The following is a 12411-nucleotide window of genomic DNA, read 5'->3' on the forward strand; positions in this document are numbered from 1 at the left end:
CCTCTTGTCTCTTCTTCTTTGGCACCAGAATTATAAGTGTGATCAACCACAACCAGCATTTTCATGCGGGTTCTTGGAATCAAATTCAGATCATCATGCTTCCCAACTAAGTGCTTTACTAAGATACACCTGTGCCCTTCTTTTTATTTTTAAATAAACATGAGCTCACAGATACCTCTATGGTGCTTCCACAGTACTGAAACCTGAACTCATAGCATTGTTGATGCTTCCTAGGCTCTCTAGCACTGATCTATATGCCCATCTCTGCCCACAAATACCTTTAGGAAGAATAAGTAAGCATGAAGAAAGAACAACACAGGATAAAAATTAAACATCATATACTCTCATAAATTCAGAATTAGAATCAGGAGAAAAATCAGCCCAGAGGCAAATAATGTGAAAGACTAACTCAATTCAGTCATAGCATGAGTGAAATCCTACAGGTGAGTGGACATAGTAGTTACTCTATGTGTCTTTATATCATTGTTCTCCTAAAAAAGTTCCCAACACACTTGCATATTCTAGGTCAAAAGTAAGTTGTATTAACTCATAATAATGAACATCTCAAAGCAGTTAGAGGCACAGGAAGAGTCTCCTGCTATTACATAAAGAGCTTCTTTACCAAAAGGACATATAATAGTCACATGTATCTGAAGTAACACTTCTGTTACCAATTGCCTATATCTAAGAGAGCAGATTGAAGCTAAAACAGATCTGGATTAAAATCCAGTCTCCAAACTGGTTGTGTGAACTTAAGCAAGTCACATTATCCCCTGTGCATAATATTCTCATGAACTGACTCCTGAAACAGACAGTCTCAAAGTATGCTATGAGGATTCAGAAAATTTGTTTTAAACATATTGTTCTGATTCTAAGAAAGCATTCAAAAATTATATTTCTCCCTCAAACTTTGCCCTGCATTACTCCCACTGTCATCCAGGTTGTTCATGTAGGATACATCCTCTGTAGACTGCTGGCAATGGTCAAGAGAAAGCCTGATCTGACCTAGTCTGGTGATCAGATGGCCAAACACCCTAACAGTCGAGCTGGAACTCTCATCCAATAATTGATGGAAGTAGATGCAGAGATCCTCAGCCAGGCCCCAGGTGGAGCTCCAGGTGTCTAATAGTTGAGGAAGAGGAGGGACTGTAAGAGCATGAATTGTTGAGCCCAAGATTGGAAAAAGCACAGGGACAAATAGCCAAATGAATGGAAGCACATGAATTATGAACCAAAGGCTGTGGAGCCCCCAGCTGGATCAGGCCCTCTGGATAAGTGAGACAATTGAATAGCTTGAACTGTTTGGGAGGCATCCAGGCTGTGGGACCTGGACCTGTCCTTAGTGCATGAGCTGGCTGTTTGGAACCTTGGGCTTACACACAGGGACACTTTGCTCAGCCTGGAAGGAGGGGACTGGAGCTGCCTATACTGAATAGACCAGTTTTAAATGAATCCCCAGAGGAGTCTTGGCCCTGGAGGAGATGGGAATGGAGGGGAGGGGATGGGGAAAAGTGGGGGTGGGGGCGGGAGGGGGGAGGACAGGGGAACTCATGGCTGATGTGTAAAATTAAAACACACATATAATAATAATAATAATAATAATAATAATAATAATAAACAAAAAACAAAAACAAAAAAAGAAAAAAATTATATTTCTCAACATTAAGGATCATATTCTAAATTGTAATACATAATCTTTTATTCTGCTGGTTATTTTTTTCATTTTGGGGGTAAAAAAATCTCATGTAGCCCAAAAATGAGCTCATATTTAATATGTAGCCAAGGATTACCTTGAACATCTGATCCTTCAGCTGCTGCCTCCACACCTCTATATCCCATTTTGCTGGACTGCTGATCAAATCCAGGGCCTCAGGTATGTTAGGCATAAATTCTACCAACTGAGCTACACCCAGAGTCCCCATTTTCTTTTATGAATTGTACGTACTACTTCCATGGCCTGGTGCAAATTTCTTCATATTTATATACTCATGTGTTTAGGGTTTTTTTTCTGTTGCTGCAGCTTTTTAGAGAATTGTTTTAATTCTTGTGTAAGAATTGTAGATATGCATGGTTCTGATGGTGCTTCAGTAAATGTTTACATTGCGCAATTTTCAAATCAAAGTCATTAGCCTTAAACTTAGTCATCATCTTAAGCTTATTATTTCTTCCATTACAAATATTCAAACTCTTTTCAAGACATATAACAAAGTATTTGATTATTAATGTTACTTATGGTCATATTACTGTGCACCAAGATATAAGAGTTCATTCTATCTTACTGTAATGTTGAATCTATTTATTAAACTCTCCTCATGTTCCTGAGCCTTCCAGTCTGCCCAATGTCTCTAATTAATACTCTACACAAGATTGGTTTGAGGTTACAGATTTCATATATGAAAGAGATCATGCATTATCTGCTGTCCTTTGCTTTGGTTTGTTGATTAGTTAGTTGTTTTATCCCCTGGCTTATTTCACTGAAGGGAATGTCCCTTTATTCTGGTTCATCTTTGTTCCTGAAAATGAAAATGATATATTTCATGATTTCCTTTATTGCTGAACAGTTATTTACTATGAGTATTCCCCATAGTTTCTTTATCCATTTATCTGTGGATGGCCACTTAGGTTGGTTTTACATCTTGGCTACTCTGAACAGTGCTGCAATAAACATGGAATTGCAGATATGAATCCAACTTACAGATTTTATTTCTTTTGTATAGATACACATTAGTAATAGCGCTGGGCTAGAAGATAGTCCTCTTAATTTTTGGATCCCAGGTACTATTTTATGCAGTGGGCACACCAATCTGCATTCTTATCAGCAGTGAGTAAGTCTTTCACAATCTTTATTTCTTTACTAGCATTTTCCTCCCTTGCTTTTGTTTTATGGTTGAGAATGGTCATTCTAACTGTGGCAAGGGGAAATTTAAATTTTACTTTTCATTTACATATTCTTGGCTAAATTCAATACCGACCATCTTAAGAATGTACATGTATTCATACATGGGTTCATGTGTGTGGGTGTCTACATGTGTGCACCTGCATGTAGAGGCCACAGGATAACTTTTGCATGTCATTTCTTAAAGGCTGACCATCTTGTTTTTAGAGACAAGATTTCTCCCTTGCATAAAGTTCAGCAAGTAGGATAGGTAGGCTTGACAGTGAGCAGCAGGAATATTGATCCCATCTCTGCCTCCCTAGTGTTGGGATTATAAATGTATTCTACCACACTCATTATTATGTGTGTGAATGTATATGTATATTTGAGTGCGAGTGTGTGTGTTCTTTTACTTGTTTTTTGTTACTATTTGTTGTGTTTCTATATGTTTTGAGTGTATGTTGTGTATATGAATATGTAGTATGTAGAATGTAGATGCCAAAGAAGAACATTAGATGACCTGCTTTATCACTCTCCATCTTGTTACCCAGCACTTTTTGCATAGTTCTTGACTGTTTGCATATTTTTTACTGTAGAAATCTTTTATCAAGTCTTTCTGTATATTATTTGGATTTATTGGGGATTGCTAGTGTATACTCAATATAGGTTTGTTGAATAAATGCCAGAAGGGAATGTCACCACTTCCAAATCTAAGAATCTGAATTTCTAAGGCAAAGCAGGGACATTAATTTATTCATGCAGAAACAGTTGTCCACTATGGACATGCACCACAGTTAGTGGAAGAATTCAGTGATTATCCAAAACATGGGTCAGCAAGAGGCAACAATCCAATGTTTTACACTGTATAAGATGCAGGGATTCTGACAAACCATCCAACTCTGCCTTTGGAGCATGGGGACATCCATGGATAACGCAAATTAAGGCTACTATTACCTATTACTTTCCTATAAAGCATAATATACAAAAACCATGAAGGAATCAAAGTTGCTCACTTCAAAACTTCTTCTAAAGTTATACTAATCAAAACTGTGTGACACTGGCGTACGAATAGGCACACAAATAAAGTGACTCAAATTGAGAGTCCAGAATGAGGATATCCACATGGAATATAATGAGATTAGCTTTCCCCCCATATCACATAGAGACATCAATTTGAAATAAATCAAGGATCTAAATAAATGTCTACAACTATAAAATTTCCTCAAAGGAAATACAAGTAAAATATTTTTGAGTGTGTCTAAAGTAGGCCACAATTTCTTATATCTGACAAGTAAAGTGGAAGCAACCAAGGAGGAAAAGAGTGGACTTAGTCGTAATTAAAAGCACTTTCACTCCTAAAGAAATAATCAGAAAAGTTTGCAGAATGAAAGAAAATATTTGCAAATCAATTGTAGCCAGAACACATAATGAACTCTTATTATTCAATAATAAAAAGATGGTTAATACAATTATATAATGGAAAAGTGATTTATACAACTTATTTTTTCTCTAGAAAATACAGACTGCTACTAAGTGGATGTCTATATGGATACTTCCTATTAGTAGGTATCAGTGAAACAAACATGATATGTGGCTTGGAATTTACTAAGGTGGCTAGAATCAAAAGATATAATCCACACTGCTGACACCATTGGAAATGCTGCAGGCAGTGTGTGTGGTGGGGACAGGGGAAGGACAACTGCTCAGAAATTAAAACACAGACTTGCTACATGATTAAGCAATCCTAATTCTAGTTACATAGTCAAGAGAAAGACCATACTATATGCAAAGATTTGTGGAGCAGTGTAAACAGAGGCTGTATCTGTGAATTCCAACAGCTAAAAAGACATGAATGTCCATGTAAATGACATATAGATAAACAAGACACTGTGTATTCATACGGTGGAATATTATTCGGAAATAAAAATGAATTTTAGGTATAATCTAAAATAGTTTTGTTTATCCAAAAGATATTAATTGGAAACATCCAGTTCTCTAATGCCATGTGTGGCATTTAGCTTACTTGAATGAAACTAAATACTTGTATGATCTGAAAGGATATATACTCCACTTTATGGTGTGAACATTTTTTTATAGGGAAATAAGCAATGAAGGAAAGGAGGGAAAGATGGATAAGAAGAAGGAGAGAGAAAGGGAAGGATCAGAGAATGTGGTGTCTGGATTTGGGTAAAATGATGAAGCTTGGATGAGACCGGCACAAACCCATTTGAGATGAGCATAATAAGCATGACACCACAACTTGAAAATTAGAGACTTCAGTTTGAAGACAGAACATGTATAGAGTAGGAATTAAGGGTTAGCACATTTGCTTTAGAGAATGACTAACCTGGGTTGTGGATTGAGGAAGATCTCTAAATATGACACTATATTATTTTGGAAGGAGAATTAATGAGCGATAATTAGTCACATAGTTTCCCTGCTTTTCAGTCATATGACATGTATTTGGATGTACATTTCATAGCAGTCATTTTGGGTACAATGTTAATAGCATTATGATGTCTGAGAGCCCAGAGGCAGAGAGATCCTGAGGAGGCAAATGGGAGAAAGAAAATAGAGGAGAAGCTGTGGAGAGGACAAAATGTAACCCAGTCTATGGAACTGGACTTCACATAAATTCAAATCTTTAACCTATAAATGTCTTAGAACTATGGTTCGAATCTCTTCTCAACCTCATTCTCACTGCAATTCCCCCTGCTCATCAACCTCATGTTTCTGTAGGTCTAGTCAATGGGGGGAGGAGAGGCATGATTCTGAGTATTTTTTCTGAATAACAGAAACAAAATCATGTAATCATCATTCTGTTACCTTTGCAAAGTGCTCAGTAAGAATTAGAGTTTCCCTATGACTTGTAACAGCTCACAAATTACTCCATTCTTTTCATTTCATCTTGCAAAACCTCAATTTTTGATCAATTTAGGAGTCTACAGGTCATATAACAACAATGCTGAGAAGATAAATGGGATCATACATCTAACACACCTACTAAAGTCAGTGGTGCTTAAGGAGATATTAAACACAAGATAATTACTATAATTATTTCATAGTAATTAATTATACTTTATCCCAGTTCCAGAAGGCATGTAGATCTACCTAATGGTTATATCAGCTAGTATACATTAGGAATTTGTTTCAGAGAGAACTAAGTAATGTAGCTTGAAGCCTAGCCAAAATGTTAGTATCAGAAATGAAGTGGACTCATATCTGGTAAATTTTAACTTTGCTTGAAATCGATTGAACCTTGATATGTTTTAAAATGGAATGCTATGGTGCCTGTAAGACTCTTCTCAAACTTCCTGCCTCTAAATTTTCCAATGTATGTTCTCTGTGTAGCTTTGGAACCTGTCATAGAACTCACTCTGTACCCCAGGCTCATCTGGAACTCACAGAGATCTGCCTGCCTCTGCCCCTCAAGTGCTAGGATTAAAGGCATGTGCCACCACTGCCCAGCTCCCATGTATGTTCTTAAGATAAAGGCATGTGTACCTTATCGGGCTGTTGGCAGCATCCGGGTCTTTGGCATGTACTCTCCCAACAACAGTGCCAGCAGCTGCATTTTCTTGGACTTCATGGATATAACTTGGGGCCAAGAACATGGGAGGCTCATCAGCATCTTCTACTGCAATCTTGACTGTTACAGTGTCCTTGAAAGGTCCATTGCTGATGAACTTCGGATCAATGTGTACATTGGCGGCCTCTACCTTCAAGCTATATGCTCTTTTGGTTTCAAAATCTACAGGCTGGTAAGAATGAAGAGAAAATTGACAACCAGTTCTTTGAAAGAATAATGGAAGATAAAGACCTGATTGGTTTACTGAGTGAAGCAAACAGTTTCTCAAAGAGAGGAAAATCTATGCTGATTCAATATCCATATGGTTCAGAACAAATCAGTCGTTGAAACATTATGCAAGGTTTACATGGTGCAAAGGACATGGCAAATACAGAAGGACAACCCCACACAAAGTCAATCTCATTCTCTACAGCCACCAAGAAGGGAGTTAAAGTCCATTGAGTGCCCACTCTGTGAAGTGCTACAAATCTTGTAATAAAAGGGCACATTATTTTTTAGCTAGAATATAAAAGTCTGTTTTATATGACAGCTGCCTCATGCTGCCAGCTACATAAACACATATTATCCTAGCATCATCATAATGACAGCTTCGTTTCTTTTGCTTAGTTTTGACTAGGTTGTGTTTCCCAAAGGCTATGACATTACAGCACATACATATAGTTATTTATCATAGTTTAGGGACAGATTTTGTTAGGTGGAGTTGTTAAATACCATTACTTCACGTTTTCCCCATGTTTTCATTTGCATGTGTGTGTGTGCATGTCTTTCAGGCTGACATGGAAAGTCTTCCTCAAACTTCTTCCACTTTGTACATGGACACATGCCCAAGGCCTCTCAATTGAACTCAGAGCTCACTTATACAATACCAGTAGTTTAGCCAGCCAGCCTGCTCCAGGATCCCATCTCTTCATTCATAGCAGCAGAACTGCAAGCAGATTGTTCCACTAATCCATTTTTCTTACAGGTTCTGGGTATGTGAATGCCCATCTCCATGCCTACTGTTTGTGCACCAAGTTCTCTATCCACTGAAAAATCCTTCCAGTTCTACTTACTTTTGGCATAATTTTGTCTCCCGGGACATCTCAGTGCTATTTTTTTTTAACATATCTGTTGTGCTTCACAGGCCTCCTTTTGAAAGATGTTCACTGCTTTCTAGTTAAAATGTAATGCCAAAGCTTTGTTCTTAGTCCCTTCAGTACTAAGTTACCTTCTCTTCAGGATAAGCGACACTTTTGATCAGAACACATAAATGAAAAATTGATCCAATAATAGAATAACAAGTAGAAGTAGTACATATTTTTGGACAAGTAAGCAAAAGAACTCGGAGGTAACATTTGAATGGACACAGTAACAAGGAGATTGACGGTGAGTGCCCTTTACTTAGGAATAAGAAACACAGAGTTAGCAAAGGGGGAAAAGCAACATTATAGCACAAATATAAGCCATCCCATCCTAGAAACAACTTTCTAAGCAATAATCCAATCAGGCAGGGCTAACAAATATTTGGAACAAGCTTGATCTGTTAAGGTTGGCATCTGCCTTCCATGCAGTTGTTGTTTGCCTAGTAAATACTTATTCTGAATGGATATCTAATTACAGGGCTCAGACCGACCTAGTTCTGCACTGCTCCAGACAGAAGACCATCATCATTTCAGAAAGCTTATGCATATTCAGCATGCTTGACTTTGTTATCTCCCACCTTCATCTCTCTGCAATCAAGGACCACTCCTTTTTCCTGCTACTAAACATGTCCTCTAATTCTCCATCATTCTGTCTTCCTGGATGGGACCCAGTAGCTCCTAGATCATTGGATGTATTGTTGAGAAGCAGATATAAATGATATTTATAGATTGGCAATACAAGACTGCTGCAATTTCTCAGAAATCTCTGTAATGACTAGACTGAATCATTCATGGAAATAAAATTGTTCTGAAACCAGGTGATTTGTAATCAGAAAAAATGAAATTTCCATCTGCTAATATTCCTAGAGCAAAATCTTTTTGAACTTGATGGAGGTATATGGCTAAGGACCCAGATATGTGTTACCACTAGAAAGCCCTGTTTGTGTTGTGTAACATGGTCATGGTGCAGTCTAACTAACTGGCTTCATCCAGACCATCCCATGCAATGATTCACAATGCTTTGTCTAGAATATCTTTCTCCATTCTTCTGAAACCCTACTAAGTACTCTGGAAGTTAGCCCAGCTTTAGTGCCATGAGAAGTCCTGCTCAACAGCCCCAAACAGCTCATAGCTCCCCTTTATTACAAAAGGGAAAACAGCTGTAAGGAATCTACTGAGCCTTGTTGACTTTTGTCTCCCTATACCTAGGAAGACTGCCTCCTGTAGTCATATGCATCAATCATTTTTCTGAATGAGCAGCAGGGATGGTGACTGGATAACATTTAAGCATTTACTTACAATAATTCCCTTTCTCCTTCCAAACAGGATTTGAGGTAGTTCCCCATGTGGACATTTATACTCATGTTATGAATAGTTGAAATAAAACTAAATGAGGCAACACACTGAATAAGCCATAAAATTCTTACTGCCCACCCCAGTTTACTAATCCTCACCTCTGAAAATTCTCCCTGAGGGATTTATTCAACAGAAAGTGCAAACAAACAATATTGAAAAATGCATAATATTTTTTAGATGTAATAGAAGGTTATATCTAATCTGGGGAAATGTACACATAGAACAGCAAATCCAACTGTGAGATTTTATTAAGGAAATCACAGTCCATAGATAGGATAGGATGTAATGTAGTCATTAAAAATGATTATGTGTGTTATATAACAGCATGTAAAGTGTTTATGATGTGACATTAAGTTAACAAATCAGATCACCCTATGACTGGAAGCAAGCAAATGTTATATATCCACAACTATGTGTACAAATAAACAGACCAAAGAAAATTTAAAAAATAGACATAACATTTATTAGAACAAGGAATGCTTGAAATGTTTTCTATTGCTGTTCACACACTACCTCCCAAGTTTATTTGGTTTAAAATGAACAGCTTAGAAGCTGTGCATGCCTTTGTTTACAGTGGATGGGAATTTCCACCTGGCAGGGGGTACTACAATGGACAGTTGAGTGGATTTTCTTCCTAACACCATCAAGCCACCTAGAGGCTAACCTGTATTTTACATTGTTCTGCATATACCTGCACAAAGAGTGGTTAAATACTCAGAATAGTTCCTTTTTCTTTGTCATGAAACTCTGAACCTTGGTCAGAGATCTTCAAACATGATTTTGGAAAGGATTTTAAAAATAAATCTATCAAGTCTGTCAGATGCCTAAGATGACCATACCATGTGGTTGTGTACATCGCCCATTTTGCTGTATGAGCAGCAGTTGACAAATATATTCCTTTCCTTCCAAACATGACTGGAGGTAGCTCCCTAAATCCTCAAGGTCCCTGGCATCTTCTCCTTCATTAGTCTTATACCTTCTTCAGCATTTTGAAATCTCTTCTTTTTATCCCAACAACAGATTTTCAAGTGGTCCTACTGTGTTTTTCCACTCTAAGAACGAATGACTTACAGTCTCTTCATAATGCCCTGTTCTCTCTGAAACCAGTTATTCCTGAACCCTGTCCCTGCCTTCTTTTCTTCCTTGTGAATATGGGAAAGTGTTGTTCAGCTTTCAGGAATCTACTTAGAATGCATTCCTCTCGGAAACCATTCCAGACCCATCGGAATGGCCTTACACATTTTACCATAATTGAGTTTTCAAATGGGGACTGATTTTGCTTCCAATCACTCCAAATGTATTTGGTAAGAACTACAGCACTGTTTTTAACCCTTATCATAACAGTGGGGTGAGGGAAAGTGTATATCTATTAACCTATATGTGAAGAAAGTCCAGGTTCTGTAAAGTATCCTGCATTGTATAGAACATTCCCCTACAATCTAGAATTATCAAGCCTGAAACACCAGCACTGTCAAGGCTGAGGAAATGCCTTTCATCACAAACAACTTTTTTTTACTGAACTCTCCTGTTAATCTGTGATTCCCTGTGGCTAGCAGTCAATCTCTTACATTTTAGATTCCCAGCTCTTGCCACATCTGCCTGACAGATAATTAGAACTGATTAACCCAGTAGAAAATAAACAAGTGAATCAAGAAGTAAATGAAAATGTCATATTAAAGAAAATCTTTAGAACACCAAAACTATTCTATGATCTCTCCACATGCCTTTATATTGTTAAATTGTGTATAATGTCTTCCAAAAAGACCCATATTTTTAGTCTACTAATTTCACATTTTATTGCATTTTCCTGGTGGACATTTGGAACTTTGTGGTGCAAATCTTCTCTTCCAAATTAAATAGCAGCCTACATTGTTTTAAATCTAAATGTCATTGCTTTGTAAAAGTTTATCCCGCTGCCTATAATAAACAGTGAATTGGGGGAAAGTGCACAAATTAATCAAATGCAGAGAGCTCATTTGCTATGTATGAGTTTCATGGAGGTGATTTAAATGTCTCAGGATTTTAGAGAACAGTATGTGTTTATGCCCTAAATACACTCAAAACAGGTGACAACCTTCGCAAAACCAACTATCCAATTACTTGCACAGCAAAGGATGGGAAGCAGGAATCGCTGATGTCAACGTTTGTGCATGAGTGTCATACAAGAGGGATAGGAATATTAATTAACAAAAAAAGTTGACAGCTGCACATAGTTCACACTGCTACTTTTCAAAAAAAAAAAGACACTAGAAAGAAGAGCTCTCAATCCTCTTGTGGCTGATAACTAGACATCTTTGGTCATGAAACTCATAGTCAGGAGTGGAGACTTTTGCAAATATCTGACTTTTCCTCAAATTCCACTTGAGATTTTATTGTTCTCTCAGTACAGTCACCCACCTTTCCTTCGTTCTATGTCCCTTAAATATGTTCACCCACACAGTATGCGTTGTATTACAGTGAACGGTCAGCCACCCATGTTCCCTCTGCTAAAAATGTCCTCCAGGGCCACCTTCTCCTCTTCTCTAGCTACTAGCTTCTGTATTGACTCTTCAGTTTAATTTTTTTTCTCAGTTACAATTCAATCTTTTCTATCACATCAAGAAGCTTAATATCCATACTATAAAACCAAGTAGAAAATGAATGCTTGATTAAAACCAAGGTAATCCCCTCAACCAATTCACATTTAATGCTCCATACACTGTGATGATGGAGAGGTGTTGATTTCTCAAGTGGTAAATCAGGAGGGAACTGCTTTAGAATGCACTATAATCATTTCTTCACTTTAAAATGAATCTTATCTGGCTTTCTGGCTCAGTTGCTTCCAAATGTCATAAGATTAAGAGACATTGCTCCAATACCATCTATATGTGAATTTCACATGTATCTATGTGACTGTGACTGAGTCTGTCTGAATCTCCATTTCAAAATTAAGTTGAGGGATTATTGATCATTGAAACAATCTATTTCATATGACTTTCTCTTGTTCAAAATGATGGAGAGGTGGGTTATTTCTGCTTAGTAGTCAGTACTGAGTAAATATGAGATTGATTTATATAAAACCAAGCAAAATGAAGTAATAAAGCTCTTGTGTGTAATACATCTAGAGGAGGGATATGTTTTGTTTCTGATGGTAGTTTAAGTGAATACAGAGGAAGAATCATTATGGTTACTTCAAGTTCCAATTTGAGAGGAAAGGAAAAAGGGAGATTGGTTAAAATTTCATGGAACATCCCACAGTGCAGGGAACGAGTGATATTTAAAATAGCTGCACAGTCTGTATTAGTTGACTTAGGCTAGCAGACCTCAAGGAGATTAGAATTTCTTTTCCAAAACCCAGGATTATAAAGTCATCTTTTCTCCCACCAGATAATTTTGTCAAAACACAGAACAAGCCAGCCACTTCAGACAGGTATATACCGCAATTTTGCCAGCACCTTCCACAGTATCAGTATGAAAAATACTTATTTTAT

At 37.3% G+C, this 12411-nt stretch overlaps 1 protein-coding gene across 6 annotated transcripts in view; it reads right to left on the bottom strand.

Moving 5' to 3' along the window:
• Cdh11 (cadherin 11) overlaps positions 1-12411 on the bottom strand; it is a 162843-nt gene that overhangs the window by 22552 nt on the left and 127880 nt on the right. For all 6 annotated transcript variants that reach the window (XM_036187122.1, XM_036187126.1, XM_036187125.1 and 3 more), the window contains one exon: positions 6380-6633. In XM_036187122.1, the coding sequence (XP_036043015.1) occupies positions 6380-6633 (254 nt within the window). The remainder of the gene's footprint in view (positions 1-6379; positions 6634-12411) is intronic.

Source organism: Onychomys torridus, chromosome 5 (genome assembly GCF_903995425.1).
Source record: "Onychomys torridus chromosome 5, mOncTor1.1, whole genome shotgun sequence".
NCBI classification, from domain to species: domain Eukaryota; kingdom Metazoa; phylum Chordata; class Mammalia; order Rodentia; family Cricetidae; genus Onychomys; species Onychomys torridus.